Raw genomic sequence first — 21,406 nt, 5'->3', positions numbered from 1 at the left:
AATAAAGTATTCTAAAACTTTGGGGACTAGTGCAATAAACAGCCCAATGTCCCCTCCCTCCCTGCGTTGTTAGCTACTTAGATATCTTGATTGTTAGAAAGATTGATTAATCAATGTAATTAATTGTAAAAAGATAGAATAGTTTGATGAAATAGAAGAATAGCAAAGATTTTCAAAGATTTAATTTAGTAATTAAATTTAATTACTATATCAACTTTGCTATTTATCTAAGCAACACCCAACTTTACGGTTCTACGCGAAAAATTGACCCACTTTAATATAAAATGTATACACATATTTAGGTATTAATTCAACAATCACCTCTTTATTTAAATGTATTCTAAAAGTTGTACCACATACATACCGGCTGTTTATTACACTAGTCCTCAAACTTTTACAATAACGTTTTCTTATTCGTTGGCTTAACAATTTTGGGGACTTTTATGGAATTTGATTTGTTCAGTCATTAAGAGTGTCCAAACGTTTAAACCACTAATCATAATTAACAAAATTGGTAATTTTTTGTATCATCATTGGGGATATACATCAATTTATCGGCTATTTTCTTATCCCTTTATATCTCTGATTTCAAATACATATTTAGGTATTAATTCAACAATCACCTCTTTATTTAAAGTTATTCTAAAAGTTGTACACACACACACACACAGATACATTTGTTGTCAAATAGTTATTGTACTATCTTTAATATATTTACACAAAACAACTAAAGACTATTAATATTTTTACAGATTAGATTTTGTGATCCAATTAGCAATTAATGATAGTATTGCATTTATCCCTAGGAGGGAGGGGACATTTGGCTGATTATTACACTAGTCCCAAAAGTCTTTTTTATAACATTTTCTTATCCGTTGGCTTAACAACCTTGGAGAGTTTTATTGAATTTTGGTTTATTAAATTGAGTGTCCCAATCTGTCAACCATAATTGTAATTTACAGTAGGGGTAATTATGCGTAACATCAATGGTGATGTACATCAATTTATCGGCCATTGTCTATCCCTTTAGATACCTGAATTCATCCAGTATATTCTAGAAAAATAAATCCGCTAACATGTTAAAACACCCCCAGCCAACCAATCTATTTATGGCTGCTACCATTTTAACTGAGTGTAAGTGAACTATATTTGAAATGTTTGCTTTGAAAACTTTGATACAACTTTTCCTGTTGTTTGGGTATTTATAGATACAGGGATCTAAAGGGATAAGACAAAAGCCGATAAATTGCCACTTTTAGTGGTGAAACTGTTGATACTCAACTAAACGAACCAACCAATCAAAATTCAATAAAAGCCCCATTATTATAAGACTTAGGGGACTAGTGTAATAAACAAAACAATCTCCCATCCCTCCCTAAGTATTTATAGATAACAGAACAGATATAGATTTTAGATATCAAAATATTCAAACATTTTTTTGAGGCCCTGTTTTGATAGTTTAAAATAATGTGAAGTTAAAAGCAATCAATTACATTTAATTGTTTTAATTTGACAAATTAAGCGCGGTTTCCAAGCATTTTTGAAAGATCTTCAGAAAAATTAATATAACAGATATATTGGTAAACTTTCTACAGCAGATTTCTATTTAACCCACTTATCATTGACAGAATTTAGAAATCAAAATTTTTAAGCAGCAGTAGTGCCAAAAAAAGTAACGTCATACAATACAAATGACCATGGTTCTCCTTAAAAGTAAAGATTTTTATATGTCCAGGAAAGGTTTTTAACTATTTACGAGGAAGGTATCTTTACCCTCCAAAAAAAGATGACTCCCCCCTCCTACCTACATTAAGTGCCACAAGAATCATCTAGGGGCGTTGCCAGTAGTTTATATATAACGTAGCTTAACTACCAAAATTTTAAACACTCTGGTGTAAATAAACAAACGTACTGTATCCTTCTAAATATACAATTGTATTTCTTTTTAAGTTAATATAAAAATAAGAAAATAACTGTTTTTTTGTGGTGTTTATTACTATAAAATAAAATTTATGTTCTCCCATTTATGGGACAAGTAAGAGTATTCAAAAAAAATTCTGATCCGTAGAAATGCAATCAGGGAAGGAGGTGACATTTTGGTTGTTTATTACACTAGTTACCAAAGTCGTATAATAACGTTTCCTTATTCGATTGCTTAACAACCTTGGGGGCTTTTATTGAATTTTATTTGTTAGGTTGAGTGTCAAAACGTTGCAACAAAAGGTTGGGGGTTAGCTTTTTTCTTTGTGCTTATAACCACTGCGTGTGCCCCTAACCTTGCGGGACCTATTCCTATTATGCCTTATTCCTGCGTGGTGACCCTTAGCCCTAAATAACCCAACTTAACCTAAAGTAAAACACTTTACATGTACTGTACGTCTTTTTAAAGAATATTTGTCTATGATTCTTATAAAAGCTCTAAAGGGATAAGACAATGGCCAATAAATTGATGTACATCTCCAATAATGATACACAAAATTATCCCTTCTGAAGATTACAATTAGTGGTTAAAACGTTTTGACACTCAACTAATTGAACCAACCAATTCAAATTTAATAAAAATCCCCAAGATTGTTAAGCCATCGTATACGAAAACGTTTTTATAAAACTTTGGGGACTAGTGTAATAAACAGCCCAATGTCCCCTCCCTCCCTGCTATGAGTCTTTTAAGGAAAACGTGTAAAAGAACTTTAATATTAGGAATGTTATTTTATGTTGAAGCAATAACCTTAAATTGCCATAATAATAGCAAAGCAAAGAAATAATGCTTTTCTAAAATGATAAAACGGAGAGCCAGTCGGGTTTATTAGACGCAAGAAAACTAATATTTTTACATTACATTTTTTTATTATAAGGGAAAAATCTTAGGGATCTCATAAAAACAAAGTGCCAGCTCTTTTAGAACTCTATAATACAAAGTAGAACGATGTTTGTTTGTTTGTCTGTCTGTCTGTTTGTTTGTCTGTCTGTTTGTAGCGAAGGATCTCGCTAACCGCTGAACCGATCGGGTTCTCCTTTACAGGGTAGCTTCTCATAGGTCCCAGGAAGGTTTATAAATATTTATTTGGGAGGTGGGACACCCCTAACCCCCCATAAAATGAAAAATACCCCCCCACAAAAAAAAAATTTAAATTTTCTTTAAAATCTAAAACACGAAAAATTAGTTTGATAAAACCTCTTGGGGCAAAGCCCTTAGAGGCTAGGAGCAAATCCGCTAGTAGTCTATAAAGATATAAATTCAAATAATTCAAAACAGATTTTATGAATAAATACTATTTTATTTTTACAAAGAAGTTTATTACGACTTTTGTAAAATGTTATTTTGTCTATCTGTGTTTTTGTACCAAAGTATCTCACTTACTACCGCTGAATCACATTTACAGTAAAGCTTTTAATAGGTCCAGGTTGGTTTTATTCTTATTTTGGAGACAAAATTAACCCTCCCCCCCCCCCTCTCCAAACCATCTTTGTGATGACGGGTAATACATATCTGAAAATACGCAATGACGCAAAAGAGTACAAATGATACGCAAATTCTGATCACAACTCTCACGTTTATCTAAAAATGCAACATATAATAATAGCTATTAAAACAATTTTCAAGCATAACTTTTATCTTATTAGGATAACAATTAAATAAGAAAAATATTTTTACCATATGAAATTCGTGATCAAACACCTAGTTGAAAAAAAATCCAAGACATAGCTTTTATTTTAAGAAAGACTAAGGGCAACGAACGCCCCCAAGAAGCCTCTAAGTGTTCTTAAGGTGGGAGGGGGATAAGTCAACCGCCCTTCTACTTTTTAATTTGAGTTTTAACCCATTAGTGCCGAGCGCCACTTTTATGGGCCGATCGAGCTGTAAGTTTCAGGGAAGCTTTATAATGGTCAAAACGGAATTCGTATTTTTTTGTTTTGCTCTAGTGGCGTGCACAGGAAAGTTGCAAAAAAAAACCGGTTCGGCTTGGCCATAAATACCAACCAGGCATTAACACCCGTTTTTGGTGCTTTCCCCCAGTTTTAAAACCCGGTTGACCTGTATAAACCCGGTTATTTTGACCAAAAATCGAAAAATGTAATTTTTGAACGCCAAAAGTGAGATGAACACTTTTTAGAACTTTGATACGATCCGTAATTGAAAACTACACAACCTCATGTAATCTAAAGAGCTACAAGTATAATACGAAGCGATTTATTTCAAATTTCGTGTTTAGCCGGCGATTTCGGGTAAAAAAACCCTGTTTTGTTGTTGTTGTCAAAAAAGATCTATTAGTGAAACCGGGTAATAAAAATTTCAGACTCAAAATGGAAATGCCGAACCGGGCCTATATAGGGCATAAAAAAATGATAAAAAAATCATATAAAAAATAATAATTTAAATAAAACGAATTCACAAATAGATGTACTTGTCAATAAACTTTAGATTTAACGAAAAAAATCAGCGACTTTACTATAAAAACAAAAAAGTTAGATGGGGTATTTTGAATTTTCATGATTTTCAAACTTTGTTGATCTATACCGGCAAACGGAAGTAAGCAAAACTACCTGCTCCAGGGGGAAATGAAAGCCAGGGTAGTAGAGGGGGGATTCATACTGAGAATGATGCAATTATGAAGCCGAAAACCGGTTTTTTTACATTTTCTGGCACCGGGTTTTAAAACCCGGTTCGGCACTAATGGGTTAATAAGAAATATTCAGAAAAAAAATTTGGGGGGGGATTTTAAATTGGGAGGGTGGAGATACGCTCTCCCAAAATAGTTGAAAACCTTCCCTGTACCTAAAAAAAAGCTTAATTGCAAAGGAAAACCAAACAGATGTCATTTTTTAACAATTTTATAAAAAAAAACATTGGCGCACTTGTATAAACACCTTATCACATAATAGATAATCCAGAATAATCAACTTCAAAGGGAATGTAAAAAGAGAGGGGGTTATATCAAGTTTGAAGATATCTGAAAATAGTTATGATCACCATCTTCCACTATCATATTTTTTATCCTCCCTCAAGTGCCCCTAAAAGAGTCTAGGGGCTTAACCGCTATTAAAGTATAAAAGTGTACAAAGTTATTTCTATTTGCCTAAAAAACTGGCCGCGAAAATGGTGTAAAACCAGGGAGGGAGGGGACATTGGGCTGATTTATACACTGGTCCCCAAAGTTTTATAATAACGGTTTATTATTCCTTAGCTTAACAAAATTGGGGACTTTTCTTGATTGTTTGGTTCATTATGTTGAGATTCAAAACATTCAACCACTAATGGTAATTTTCAAGAGGAATACGTTTGTGTATCAACATTGGGGATGTACATCAATTTATCGGCCTTTGTCTTATCCCTTTAGATCCCTCTGGTGTAAAACAGATCTGTTGCGACACGTTTTTGCACCAAATATATATAAATCCAGAATGATAGATGGATACACAATACACATCTACTACGTTTTATATTTTTATTTCAATATACAATCTACGTTTTTATATTTGATATAAGATACCATCTAGGTAGATAGAAAGATAGATACCATATAGTTAGATAGAATGATAGATACTATCTATCTAGATAAAAAGATAGCTACCATCTAGATAGATAGAAAGATAGATACTATCTAGATAGATAGAAAAAAGATACCATCTAGATAGATAGAAAGATAGATACTATCTAGATAGATATAAAAAAAAGATACCATCTAGATAGATAGAAAGATAGATGATATAATTTATTTTTTTAGATCCTTGTTGCGCTCTCAAATATTATCCTGAAATTGAATTGTGTGAAAAGGTGAGAGAATAGTTTTTTTTATCGCATCGTATTATAGACAGGTTTCCGTGGATAGTATGGCTAAGAACCAGTTCTTATCCATACTAGCCATAACCGGGTATGAAACGGTTTTGAAACAATACTGGAAAAAAATATTGAAATTTCCAACATCAATGAAAGAGAAACAAGGATGACAAGATTCATAAAGAGCAAAGCACAAAAATCATGCAATGGACAAACGGACAAAGAGAGTTATAGAGCAGGTGTTTAGTTTCTCAAAGAACATAACAAAATAATTTTTTAAAATGTTTATGTCTTTTGAAACATGACCGACCGACAGACAGACGGACAAAACAATGTAAAGAGTAGATTTCAGCTGCTTATCATAATTGCCGAGAAAATCGGATTTCCCTCATACGGACTGAGTGACTGACTGACGGACGGACAGACATTCAGACAAATTAAACTATAGTACAACTAATTCAGCTCATACCAATAGCGAAATTAATTCGGAAGAAAATCACGAAACCTATACGTGTTTTTCAGCTGTCGTTGGGGGGCAACACATCGTAAAATTGACGACCTCTCCATTTGCCCCCCAAATATCATTTTAGATTTATTTTGCTTGTTGGTTATACCTTATTCCTGCAACTAATTAATCATAGTGTAGCTTCGCATTAGTTTTGACAGAGAGTAAATCTGCTCTTTACTACGTTATTTAAAGTAGAGTAGAGGGAAAGAATTTCATTTCCATAGAGCTCTCCCTTCCTTATTAATACCATACCCAAGCAAATCCAACGTCAGAACGAGGCCCAGCAAAACACTTTTGAAATGAAAGGCATATAGTTTTTTCTTCTTCTAACAATTCCAATAAAAAAAATGTACTGCTCCCTTATCATTTAGCTCTTGGAACAAAACAGTAGTCAAACTAATTTTCTTTTTGTTTTCGTCAGACATTGGGATGTTACAGGATTATCGGGTAACCTTTCGTAACATCGCACCTTATGGGGCGATTCTTCGTATTTTTCACAGTAGCTTTTCTCCTATTTCTAGCCCCTGCGGGGCCAATTACCTGACCCTGTGGGGCAATCACCTAACCCAATATAACCTAACCTAACCTAAAATAACCTTTAAAAATCCATTTTAAAAATGGGACGAATCGCCCCTTATGGAGCGATGTTGAGAAAGGGAGTATTCCCGGATTATGTCCTTGGAATGTCTTTACACGAAAGGACAATCATCTTTTTTTTCATATCAAAAAGGCATCAGTTTTCATGAAAACTATAATCTTGTTAATTGTCAGGAAATCCAACGTCAGAACGATTCCCAGCAGAAATACCTGCAGACCCTGGAGGAGGAGGATTTCGGGGACGATAAGATCGGCCGGATCCGGAAGTTTCTCTGGAATATGACAGAGTATCCGGAAACTTCGGTGGCCGCAAGGGTAAGAATAGTTATTTATCGCATAGTAATATAAACAGCTTTCTGCGGATATAAAAAAGTACACTTATAAGATTAAAACCAGTTTGGACATTTTTATATCCGTAGAAAACTGGATATAATATGATACATGATTTTTTCAGTATGGCTTAGTACCGGTTCTAATTCAGTGGTTACTAAAAGGTTTCGAAGCCACAAGGAAATTTTATACATATCTTAAAGCAACAGAATGTGTTTGTGTTTGTTTGTCTATCTTTTTAAAACAAAAATTTCTCCTAGAAGCATTCAGAATTAAGTAAAATCAATAAAATTGAATTTGCATTTTAGCCTTATTTTTCTTCATCTGATTTTCTGTTTTATTTGCTCATTTTTTTTCCAGCTCTCTATGCAACCTTGTTGACAAATAGGTCAATTTAATTTTGATGAAAAGTCTAGTCTGGGACATTCACCACGGAGGGAGGGAGGAGACATTGGGATGTTTATTACACTAGTCCCCAATGTCTTTAACAATGTTTCTTTTACTCGTTGGGTTGACAACTTTTTTAATAGATTGGTTCATAAAGTTAAGTGTCAAAATATTTGAACCACTAATTGTAATCTAAAAAGGTGTAATATTGTGTATCATCATTGGAGATGTACATCAATTCATTGGCTATTGTCTTATCCCCTTAAGATCCCTGGGGACTTTGACAGTGACATGTATTGAAGAAAATAATAATAGTCACAATAAAAGTGACAAAGATAGTTTTTTTCTCGTATTCATTCGAATCCGGTGGATAGGAACCGGTTCTCATCCATACGAAAAAACTATGTCTAGCATCGTATTATATCCAGCTTTCTACGAATATAAAAATGTACATTCTATATCCGCGGAAAGCCGTTTATAATACGATGCGAGAAATAACTAATAAAAAGGCTAATTTTGGTGAAAGACATGATTGATATGAAAATTAATACAAGTAAACATATCTTGATTTACCTAACTATCTCTATAAGTACGTAAGAGTTTTTTTTATGATTTTATATCATTGATTTGAAGTTTGTTCCATAACATTTATTTTTTTTAAAAGCATATAATTTTACCACTTTAAGCATTCCCAAATTGTCATTGTTTGTATGTCTGTTCAACAAAAATTTGCTTTACATTTTGTTTTCATCAATACAATAACCTGTTTCTGTCTATCTAGACATATTTGTGAAAAATTATGCCTGCAACCATACGACTCTGATCTTTTACAGGGTTACAAAGGGATAGGAAAGTATTCGATAAATTAATTCATATTCCATTTGATGATTCACAAAATTAACCCTTCTGTTGATCAATTAGAAGTTGAAAGGTTTGGACACACAACCAACCAATCAAAGTTCAGTAAAATTCCTCATGTTGTTAAGCTAACTAATAAGAAAACCTTAATATAAAACTTTGGTGACTAGTGCGATTAACAGCCATTACTTTCCCCTCACTCACTGTGACTTTTCACTTTTTAGTACTTTCCCTTTGAATAATTGTTTATGCATCTATTTACAAAATATCATATAGAAATGTATTTAGCTATCTTATAAACTACATACCTATCTAGTTTATTTAAACATTAGATTTAGTATTTACCCAAAGGGGTGTATAGAACAACAATCTGGGTCCAGCGGCTAGTGGACTTCCTTTGATACAAACAGACAGACGAACATATAACCTAACTATCTAATTATTTACTTATCTCCCTAGCTATCCACCTATCTACAGGCACCCAAATTTTTCATAACTCAGGCCACTGTATATATCTATCAAACTATCTATCTATCTATCTAGGTATGTGCATTCACGTCTATAGCAGTTGTCCTGATCTCCACCATAACCTTCGTTCTCTCTACCCTACCAGAACTAACAGGAATATATATTACTTTATTAACATCCACCAGACAACCATGTCTTCATTGTGGTTTGTAATAGTTGAAAATTGGTTAAATAGTTTAGGTAAGATGTTTTCTTGCATTCAAAATAAGCCCTGTTATTCAGAGGCGTATAAATGGGTTCAACTTCTTACTACTTGACAGATCTTAGAATTAAGAGGATGTCAAAACATTTGGCACTTCACACACAAATTTACTTATATCTTTCATAAAGCTCTGACATTTATCTTAGTTTCTTTTCATAGCTGTTTATCTTTATAAATAAACTACTATATGTTTGTAATTTTTATGTATGTTCCTCTAATCAAAAGATCTTTTTTTTTTACCAGCAATTGACATCAAAACACCTGAAGGCTCAAACCCCTCTAGTTGCCTGAATTACACCCTCAACTACACAAATATATATTAAATTTTATTTCAATGATTTTAAAAATTTAGAAGACTTTTTAAAACTATTTTTAGGTTTTTAATTTTTTTTTGTTTGTTTACTATATATATACTATTGTTGCACTTCTTTTTAAATGTCGTTATTATTGAAACATGTGCAACCAAATAGAATTTAGATAGATAGAATGTATAGAAAAAAAACAAGAATGAAAACATCCATAAGTAGCGAAGCACTAAAATACATGGAAGGACAAACAGACAAAATTATAAAGACTATGTTTAGTTGATAAATGTTTTATAATTCTTAGAAAATTATGAAACCTTTCTAAAATATTAATAAAAAATAGTTTTAATGTCTTTAATACATGACCGACAGACGTAAAAAGTAAATTATACATCTTTAAAAGTATCCGAGAAATTTACATTTTTCCCATAGCGTTACGGACAGACTGGCGACAAAAAAAAATAAATTATAGAGTAGATACGCCACTAAAAACTCTAAAAAAATCAATATAGGTTAGAGGAGATTGGTATTGCATCTTTATTTGTTCAAATTGAATGAATTTTTCCTCCTTCCTTCCTACTAGTTTTTTTTTTCCAATCTTAATATTTTAATACAATTTTGCTTAAAGTCTTTTTTTTTTGTAAATTTTCTTGTATGGAATGTGATAATGTAAACTTTATTGTATGACAAAAGTAAAATTGAATTACTAAACCTTCTAGCCACAATTTACAAAAGCTTGAGACAATCCTAAATAACAAAATAATAATTTCTTCACTATGTTTGGTTGAAAAAAGGGGAAATATTTTAACTGTTTCATTTGATTTGGAAGAAAGCGTATTTGTTAGACACTAGTAGGCTAGATAGGTAGCAATTTTAATAAAAAAAAACGGAAAATTTCAATACAAAAATCCCTAAATGCACTAAATATTTATCCTCTTCTTTCTAAATATCTTCTTTTCTGACATTAGCCATCTCTCTCTCTCTCTCTCTCTCTCTCTCTCTCTCTCTCTCTCTCTCTCTCTCTCTCTCTCTCTCTCTCTCTCTCTCTCTCTCTCTCTCTTTCTTCACATTTCTTTCTGCAGGTTTCTTGTTTGAAATTGATGGGAAAAACAAACACAGGTGGCTATAGTACAAGTATGTTCTTATATTCCAAGAAGATGTGAAAAGTAGATAGATTATGAAGCTATATCAAAATATAATTTTATTTCTTTAAACACTCATCCATAACATGAAAAATATTTCCTTTTTGACTTCATTTTCATATTTTCAACAAAGTAGACAACATCCATATGTAACAAAACACAAAAAAAATATTGATGTACAAAGAGACAAAATGAATTATGGATCAGATGTTCAGTGGGAAATAAGAGAAATATGCAGAAAAATTCTAATAAAATCCGAAACCTTCAAAATAAAATTAGTTTTTATTATGTTTTTAAAGCTTGAGCATGGCCATGTGGACATAACAATGCAATGTAAAGACTAAATATGCTAGGAATATTCACTGAAAATTTCAGCTGACTATTTTCAATAGCAACCAAGAAAATCATATTTCCCTTATAGCGTTACATACTGATGAAGAGACAAATTTAATTATAGAGTAGCTTTGCTGCAAAAATAATTACACTACAGGAAAGAAAAAATAAAAACCTTAGGTAAAGACTAGGACAATATTCATAAAAATATCCAATATTTGACCTACTTATGTGATATACCACATTAAATATATTGGATAATTTTGCGGGGACACCTTCAGCAAACATTGAGTTATCTGATTTTTGAAGCTCTGTATTGCGGAAAATATAAAAGTTTTAAACTTTGTCTTTATATCTTTTGAAAGTATATCAATTTATCTAACTTTATTCACTTTTTTAAGTCTCAACTAGTAGTTGGGAAGGGTGAGAACATTTCTTCCCCTTTTGATATACATTCAATGATTACCAATTTTTCTCCTTATTTACAGATACAAAAGACAAATACAATCTACAACCATTTTTCCCCAATATTCAGATTATTTAAATCAATTTGAAATGATGATTCATTGATAAAAACTAAACTAATATGATGTAATCATTTTCATTTTTACCATGTAGTTTTAAATTTATAACAAGAGTAAATTGTAAATTTACACTCTTGTATGTGTTACTTTCAAATATAGCTTATTTTTTTAAATTTATCCAATCAAGATTTAATAAGCTTTGGCACCTTAAATTCGATTAGTTAAAATTTCTTTTTTTTTCATTTATGATAGCTTTTTAAAATACTCCATTTAGTTTTTTACAGGGAAAAAGTGAGCAGTGATTTTTGAAAGAGAGGAAAATAATTCATCAACCTAACTGAGCAACAGATTTATAGAGTATTTTATATTTTCTAACTTTTGAGACAGTCATTTTACATAAATATGGTTTCCTTAAAGTACAACCACATATTGGTGTTGTGTAGTTTCTTACATCCAATAGAAACTGTTTTAATCATAATCAAAATTTTCAATAGAAAAAGAAGAGAATATTGTATTACAAACTTTAGAACATAAATATATATGAACATATGCATATTAATACAAATCAAATTACTTCCACATTACAGACAGAAGGACAGACAGAAGGACATACAGACACAATCATTTATTTCAATATACAAGCACTTTTTCTCATTCTTTGTGGAAAAATATAACAGCTTAATCTACAAACCTTTCTCTCTCCACTTAAAAATATCTATCAAAGGCTACATGTTACATTAATTAAAGTAAATCTAACAAAAGATCCATCTAAATTTGTAGATTATTCTTCTAGATATTTTACTAATAACTCTTTAAATCCAATTTCTTATCTAGACCTAATGAAAATGCTTTAATTTAATCATATATGTAATGCAAAATTCAATTTGTCAGTAACCATCATAGGTTGCAAATTCAATTAAAATGAACAAGCTAAAATTGTTTGATTCACTTCTACAAGAAACTTGAATTGAAAACGATTCCTAAAATAGAAATGTCTTAGAAAAGTGTATTTTATTAAAAAATGGTTGAAAAATGTTCTAACTTAAAATAATTCATATAGCACAAGATGGGTTTAAAAATTCATTTTTGTCAACACTTAATTCTTTGACAGTAATGAAAATTCCAAGAATTATGTTTTTTTTTGTATCTGAGTAAATTTAGTTCTTTCTTGATAAAAACAAATGTGTCATCAAATTTTAAATTTTTGTAATAAAATATTTTCTGTTAACTCGTTCAGTAATTTTGATGAACTTTAAAATTATGTAAAAAATGAAATATGTGATGAATTCAAATTTTATATTTTACTAGTGTAAAATTTTTAGGTGTTTATACTGTTTAAAAATTAATCATCATTTTTTATAAAAAACACATTATACAAAATGATGTAGAATTATAGAATTTATAATAAGGTCTTAGAATGCGCAAAAATCGATAGTTAATAAAAATTTAAACTGTAAGAGCAAAGTTATTGAATTTCTTTTTTAAAAGTATATTTTTGAAGCCTGACAAATGGCCAATTTGAGTTAGGTTAGAATGGGTACATCAACTCAAAACAGTACATAAAAAAGATATGTAAGACCTAGATGTAAATATGTTTATAACTAAATATGTTATAGTTCATTTGAGAAAAGATTTGTTGTAATACTAAGACATACAAATTTGTTGAAAATGTAAATCTCTGCTGATTGTTTTTTATCAAACTGTTGAGTTAGCTGAAGGTATTAACATGAGCCATGATAAATATTATCAAAAATAAAATAAAATGATTGATAAGGAAATTGAAGATTTGGATCATGGAAAGAAAACAAAGTCATTCCTAAATTAGGACAGAAGTCACCTTCCTAGGAAGGACATAAGTAGCCTTCCTTAAGTGAGAATTTGTTAGATGAAGGGCATAACATGCCTCCCTTAACAAAGATTTTGCAAGATTGAGGACATAAGTAGCCTCCCTTCACCTCACAAAACCTAGCTTTTTGATTCTTCACATAGCAAAATCTTGCATAAAATTGGTTTTTGGTCCATCACATAGCAAAATATTGGAAAACTTAGCTTTTCTGTCCTTCACATAGCTAATTCTTGCAAAACATAGCAAATTCTTACAAAACATAGCAAATTCTTGCAAAACATAGCAAATTCTTGCAAAACATAGCAAATTCTTGGAAAACTTAGCTTTTCTGTCCTTCACATAGCAAATTCTTGCAAAACATAGCAAATTCTTACAAAACATAGCAAATTCTTGCAAAATATAGCAAATTCTTACAAAACATAGCAAATTCTTGCAAAACATAGCAAATTCTTACAAAACATAGCAAATTCTTAGAAAACTTAGCTTTTCTGTCCTTCACATAGCAAATTCTTGCAAAACATAGCAAATTCTTACAAAACATAGCTAATTCTTGCAAAACATAGCAAATTCTTGGAAAACTTAGCTTTTCTGTCCTTCACATAGCTAATTCTTGCAAAACATAGCAAATTCTTACAAAACATAGCAAATTCTTGCAAATTATAGCAAATTCTTACAAAACATAGCAAATTCTTGCAAAACATAGCAAATTTTTACAAAACTTAGCTTTTCTGTCCTTCACATAGCTAATTCTTGCAAAACATAGCAAATTCTTACAAAACATAGCAAATTCTTGCAAAACATAGCAAATTCTTGCAAAACATAGCAAATTCTTGCAAAACATTGCAAATTCTTACAAAACATAGCAAATTCTTGCAAAACATAGCAAATTCTTACAAAACATAGCAAATTCTTGCAAAATATAGCAAATTCTTACAAAACATAGCAAATTCTTGCAAAACATAGCAAATTCTTGCAAAACATAGCAAATTCTTGGAAAACTTAGCTTTTCTGTCCTTCACATAGCTAATTCTTGCAAAACATAGCAAATTCTTGCAAAACATAGCAAATTCTTACAAAACATAGCAAATTCTTGCAAAACATAGCAAATTCTTGCAAAACATAGCAAATTCTTACAAAACTTAGCAAATTCTTGCAAAACATAGCAAATTCTTACAAAACTTAGCAAATTCTTGCAAAATATAGCAAATTCTTACAAAACATAGCAAATTCTTGCAAAACATAGCAAATTCTTGCAAAACATAGCAAATTCTTGGAAAACTTAGCTTTTCTGTCCTTCACATAGCTAATTCTTGCAAAACATAGCAAATTCTTGCAAAACATAGCAAATTCTTACAAAACATAGCAAATTCTTGCAAAACATAGCAAATTCTTGCAAAACATAGCAAATTCTTGGAAAACTTAGCTTTTCTGTCCTTCACATAGCTAATTCTTGCAAAACATAGCAAATTCTTGCAAAACATAGCAAATTCTTACAAAACATAGCAAATTCTTGCAAAACATAGCAAATTCTTGGAAAACTTAGCTTTTCTGTCCTTCACATAGCTAATTCTTGCAAAACATAGCAAATTCTTGCAAAACATAGCAAATTCTTACAAAACATAGCAAATTCTTGCAAAACATAGCAAATTCTTGCAAAACATAGCAAATTCTTACAAAACATAGCAAATTCTTGCAAAACATAGCAAATTCTTACAAAACATAGCAAATTCTTACAAAACATAGCAAATTCTTGCTAAACATAGCAAATTCTTGCAATAGGGGTCCCTAACTCAAAAACAAATTTGTCACCTTGGTATTTTTTCTTCAAAAAAAGTGTCAAAATATTTTTGGACTTAGCCAAATTTACTAAGGATTTGAACCATTTCCCAAATCTTACTATCGGTACCAAGGACACCAGGTCACCGTATCTCAAGAACCGGTGGTTGGATCGCGCTGAAAATTTGTTTTTGAGTTTGCTATGTTTTGTAAGAATTTGCTATGTTTTGCCAGAATTTGCTATGTTTTGTAAGAATTTGTTATGTTTTGCAAGAATTTGCTATGTTTTGTAAGAATTTGCTATGTTTTGCAAGAATTAGCTATGTGAAGGACAGAAAAGCTAAGGTTTGCAAGAATTTGCTATGTTTTGCAAGAATTTGCTATGTTTTGCAAGAATTTGCTATGTTTTGCAAGAATTTGCTATGTTTTGCAAGAATTTGCTATGTTTTGCAAGAATTTGCTATGTTTTGCAAGAATTTGCTATGTTTTGTAAGAATTTGCTATGTTTTGCAAGAATTAGCTATGTGAAGGACAGAAAAGCTAAGTTTTCCAAGAATTTGCTATGTTTTGCAAGAATTTGCTATGTTTTGTAAGAATATGCTATGTTTTGCAAGAATTTGCTATGTTTTGCAAGAATTTGCTATGTTACTACATGTTACATTAATTAAAGCAAATCTAACAAAAGATCCATCTAAATTTGTAGATTATTCTTCTAGATATTTTACTAATAACTCTTTAAATCCAATTTCTTATCTAGACCTAATGAAAATGCTTTAATTTAATCATATATGTAATGCAAAATTCAATTTGTCAGTAACCATCATAGGTTGCAAATTCAATTAAAATGAACAAGCTAAAATTGTTTGATTCACTTCTACAAGAAACTTGAATTGAAAACGATTCCTAAAATAGAAATGTCTTAGAAAAGTGTATTTTATTAAAAAATGGTTGAAAAATGTTCTAACTTAAAATAATTCATATAGCACAAGATGGGTTTAAAAATTCATTTTTGTCAACACTTAATTCTTTGACAGTAATGAAAATTCCAAGAATTATGTTTTTTTTTGTATCTGAGTAAATTTAGTTCTTTCTTGATAAAAACAAATGTGTCATCAAATTTTAAATTTTTGTAATAAAATATTTTCTGTTAACTCGTTCAGTAATTTTGATGAACTTTAAAATTATGTAAAAAATGAAATATGTGATGAATTCAAATTTTATATTTTACTAGTGTAAAATTTTTAGGTGTTTATACTGTTTAAAAATTAATCATCATTTTTTATAAAAAACACATTATACAAAATGATGTAGAATTATAGAATTTATAATAAGGTCTTAGAATGCGCAAAAATCGATAGTTAATAAAAATTTAAACTGTAAGAGCAAAGTTATTGAATTTCTTTTTTAAAAGTATATTTTTGAAGCCTGACAAATGGCCAATTTGAGTTAGGTTAGAATGGGTACATCAACTCAAAACAGTACATAAAAAAGATATGTAAGACCTAGATGTAAATATGTTTATAACTAAATATGTTATAGTTCATTTGAGAAAAGATTTGTTGTAATACTAAGACATACAAATTTGTTGAAAATGTAAATCTCTGCTGATTGTTTTTTATCAAACTGTTGAGTTAGCTGAAGGTATTAACATGAGCCATGATAAATATTATCAAAAATAAAATAAAATGATTGATAAGGAAATTGAAGATTTGGATCATGGAAAGAAAACAAAGTCATTCCTAAATTAGGACAGAAGTCACCTTCCTAGGAAGGACATAAGTAGCCTTCCTTAAGTGAGAATTTGTTAGATGAAGGGCATAACATGCCTCCCTTAACAAAGATTTTGCAAGATTGAGGACATAAGTAGCCTCCCTTCACCTCACAAAACCTAGCTTTTTGATTCTTCACATAGCAAAATCTTGCATAAAATTGGTTTTTGGTCCATCACATAGCAAAATATTGGAAAACTTAGCTTTTCTGTCCTTCACATAGCTAATTCTTGCAAAACATAGCAAATTCTTACAAAACATAGCAAATTCTTGCAAAACATAGCAAATTCTTGCAAAACATAGCAAATTCTTGGAAAACTTAGCTTTTCTGTCCTTCACATAGCAAATTCTTGCAAAACATAGCAAATTCTTACAAAACATAGCGAATTCTTGCAAAATATAGCAAATTCTTACAAAACATAGCAAATTCTTGCAAAACATAGCAAATTCTTACAAAACATAGCAAATTCTTAGAAAACTTAGCTTTTCTGTCCTTCACATAGCAAATTCTTGCAAAACATAGCAAATTCTTACAAAACATAGCTAATTCTTGCAAAACATAGCAAATTCTTGGAAAACTTAGCTTTTCTGTCCTTCACATAGCTAATTCTTGCAAAACATAGCAAATTCTTACAAAACATAGCAAATTCTTGCAAATTATAGCAAATTCTTACAAAACATAGCAAATTCTTGCAAAACATAGCAAATTTTTACAAAACTTAGCTTTTCTGTCCTTCACATAGCTAATTCTTGCAAAACATAGCAAATTCTTACAAAACATAGCAAATTCTTGCAAAACATAGCAAATTCTTGCAAAACATAGCAAATTCTTGCAAAACATTGCAAATTCTTACAAAACATAGCAAATTCTTGCAAAACATAGCAAATTCTTACAAAACATAGCAAATTCTTGCAAAATATAGCAAATTCTTACAAAACATAGCAAATTCTTGCAAAACATAGCAAATTCTTGCAAAACATAGCAAATTCTTGGAAAACTTAGCTTTTCTGTCCTTCACATAGCTAATTCTTGCAAAACATAGCAAATTCTTGCAAAACATAGCAAATTCTTACAAAACATAGCAAATTCTTGCAAAACATAGCAAATTCTTGCAAAACATAGCAAATTCTTACAAAACATAGCAAATTCTTGCAAAACATAGCAAATTCTTACAAAACATAGCAAATTCTTGCAAAACATAGCAAATTCTTACAAAACATAGCAAATTCTTACAAAACATAGCAAATTCTTGCTAAACATAGCAAATTCTTGCAATAGGGGTCCCTAACTCAAAAACAAATTTGTCACCTTGGTATTTTTTCTTCAAAAAAAGTGTCAAAATATTTTTGGACTTAGCCAAATTTACTAAGGATTTGAACCATTTCCCAAATCTTACTATCGGTACCAAGGACACCAGGTCACCGTATCTCAAGAACCGGTGGTTGGATCGCGCTGAAAATTTGTTTTTGAGTTTGCTATGTTTTGTAAGAATTTGCTATGTTTTGCCAGAATTTGCTATGTTTTGTAAGAATTTGTTATGTTTTGCAAGAATTTGCTATGTTTTGTAAGAATTTGCTATGTTTTGCAAGAATTAGCTATGTGAAGGACAGAAAAGCTAAGGTTTGCAAGAATTTGCTATGTTTTGCAAGAATTTGCTATGTTTTGCAAGAATTTGCTATGTTTTGCAAGAATTTGCTATGTTTTGCAAGAATTTGCTATGTTTTGCAAGAATTTGCTATGTTTTGCAAGAATTTGCTATGTTTTGTAAGAATTTGCTATGTTTTGCAAGAATTAGCTATGTGAAGGACAGAAAAGCTAAGTTTTCCAAGAATTTGCTATGTTTTGCAAGAATTTGCTATGTTTTGTAAGAATATGCTATGTTTTGCAAGAATTTGCTATGTGAAGGACAGAAAAGCTAAGTTTTCCAAGAATTTGCTATGTTTTGCAAGAATAAGCTATGTGAAGGACAGAAAAGCTAAGTTTTCCAAGAATTTGCTATGTTTTGCAAGAATTTGCTATGTTTTGCAAGAATTTGCTATGTTTTGCAAGAATTTGCTATGTTTTGCAAGAATTTGCTATGTTTTGCAAGGATTTGCTATGTTTTGTAAGAATTTGCTATGTTTTGCAAGAATTTGCTATGTTTTGTAAGAATTTGCTATGTTTTGCAAGAATTAGCTATTTGAAGGACAGAAAAGCTAAGTTTTCCAAGAATTTGCTATGTTTTGCAAGAATTTGCTATGTTTTGCCAGAATTTGCAATGTTTTGCAAGAATTTGCTATGTTTTGCAAGAATTTGCTATGTTTTGCAAGAATTTGCTATGTGAAGGACAGAAAAGCTAAGTTTTCCAAGAATTTGCTATGTTTTGCAAGAATTTGCTATGTTTTGCAAGAATTTGCTATGTTTTGTAAGAATTTGCTATGTGAAGGACAGAAAAGCTAAGTTTTCCAAGAATTTGCTATGTTTTGCAAGAATTTGCTATCATTTGCAAGAATTTGCTATGTTTTGCAAGAATTTGCTATGTTTTGCAAGAATTTGCTATGTGTTGCTAGAATTTGCTATGATTTGCAAGAATTTGCTATGTGAAGGACAGAAAAGCTATGTTTTGTGAGGTTTTGCAATGTGAAGGACAGAAAAGCTAAGTTTTGCAAGATGAAGGACATAAGCAGCCTTCCTAATGTAAGAATTTGTCAGACAAAGGACATAAGTCACCTCCCTAAAGTTAGATTTTGATAGATGAAGGGCATAAGTAGCCTTCCTTAGATCAATTTCCAGTGACTTCTGTCCTAATTAGGAATGACTTTGTTTTCTTTCCATGATCTGAAGATTTTTTATTATCTTAAATTATATATCTCATATAATTTAAATAAAATAAGAAGTTTAAATATATTAAAAATGCATTTCTAAACCATAAAAATAATTGGTATAGGAAATTGTTTACTCACTTCAGAAAAATTTATGTTTTCCTTACAAACTGAAATATTATATATATATTAAAAGAGGTGGTTATAAATGTGGAGATAGTGTGATCAAAATAATAAGAGAGGGATCCAAAACAACCTTAGGTATTGCTCAAAAGTGATTTTTTGGATACTCAGAAGAGCATTAAATGATAAAATACAAAATAGATGTTATTTCATGAATTTTTAACCTTCACTCTCTTTATCCATATTTTAGTTTTCCAGCCAACTATTTTCCTTCTATATGACACTGACAGCAAGGAAATAAGTATCAAGTTCTAACAAATTGAAAAATAAAATTCATCTTTAGATACAAGTAAATTGTATGGTGTACAAGGTTTAAATAATGATACTATGTGTAAAGTTGTACATACTTTATATTACTTTTTTTAAAAATTATTGGCTTTAATTCTTCAATTTTTACCTAACATTAAAAATATTAAGGGTGTTTTTTTTGGTCATTTGAATTTTTTTCTTACTTCTTGAGTATGGTAGATTTCAAATTTATTCCCTTATTTTCTGAATATTCCTACACTCCATGTTTTGGTTTAATTATATGCTGTTAAGAACTTATAACTATCTCTAACAGCATTAATATGAGAAGTGAAGTGTTTATACAATTTTACATACAAAATCATAATTAAGTTTTCAAGGCACTTTTTTCCAAATGTAAAAATCAAAAGTAAAATCCTTACGTCATCTCATATTAAATAAGGTGGCTTATATCCAGGAAACATTATAGCCACATTCATTTATTTTAAGACTAATTAAAAGATACAATTTTGTTACACTTGTGCCTAATTGTACTAGGAAACATCATAAAATTATTAAAGAAAAATTGCAAACTTTAAAAATTTGGTGTCAATTAAAAAATCATCTTTCTAGCAACTATAATCATATGTTTTGGACTTACAGAAATACCAACAAAACCTAAATGTTAAAACTATGCTTTTGACACATCAAGATAGTCAAGTTTACTAAAAAAGTAACATTGTAAGCAAACCACACAAGTTGCACTATCAAGATTCTAATTAAATTCAATTAAACTTGGTTTATATCCCACATAGATAGCTTATTAGATGACAAACCAGTGTACATTTTATACATATAACTTTAGAATATTAAAGATTTAAAAAATTAAATTTGGTTCTTTTAACACTACAAACAAAATGTAGACTTACAATTTCAGTTGTATGTCAATATAAAAGGATAAGTTTTAAAAACCTCTCATGTAAAGCTATTCTAATAATGACCTTCTTTATTTTACTATTCCTCTCTCTGTTCTTTCCTACAAACTTTCTTTATGTCCTTGTAATTACCAGTTTATTAACTAAGTTATTTAACAAGTTTGTTCTAATTTACACACTCAGGGATCAAAAGATATAATACAATGGCTTTTAAATTCATGTACATCACAAATAATGATATACTTAATTGTATATTAGAACTTGTGGTTAAAAACTTTGGACACTTAATGAATTAACCAAGATTCTATAAAAGTCCTCAAAGTTGTTGAGCCAACGAATAAGAAAACATTAGTACAAAACTTTGGTGACTGGTGTAA

At 30.3% G+C, this 21,406-nt stretch overlaps 2 protein-coding genes across 2 annotated transcripts in view; both read left to right on the top strand.

Moving 5' to 3' along the window:
• LOC145331580 (potassium voltage-gated channel protein Shab-like) overlaps positions 1 to 21,406 on the top strand; it is a 133,290-nt gene that overhangs the window by 46,602 nt on the left and 65,282 nt on the right. The window contains exons 8-10 of the mRNA XM_080176325.1: positions 5,727 to 5,776; positions 7,059 to 7,199; positions 9,003 to 9,081. Coding sequence (XP_080032451.1) covers positions 5,727 to 5,776; positions 7,059 to 7,199; positions 9,003 to 9,081 — 270 coding nt within the window. The remainder of the gene's footprint in view (positions 1 to 5,726; positions 5,777 to 7,058; positions 7,200 to 9,002; positions 9,082 to 21,406) is intronic.
• The window catches only part of LOC145331579 (long-chain-fatty-acid--CoA ligase ACSBG2-like), a 292,684-nt gene continuing 287,262 nt past the window's right edge, over positions 15,985 to 21,406 (top strand). Inside the window, exon 1 of the mRNA XM_080176324.1 lies at positions 15,985 to 15,997. The gene's annotated coding sequence lies outside the window, so the exon portion shown is untranslated. The remainder of the gene's footprint in view (positions 15,998 to 21,406) is intronic.

Source organism: Acartia tonsa, chromosome 11 (genome assembly GCF_053477335.1).
Source record: "Acartia tonsa isolate MP-2025a chromosome 11, ASM5347733v1, whole genome shotgun sequence".
In the NCBI taxonomy this organism is placed as follows: Eukaryota; Metazoa; Arthropoda; class Copepoda; order Calanoida; family Acartiidae; genus Acartia; species Acartia tonsa.
This window is presented reverse-complemented; position numbering and strand designations above follow the sequence as displayed.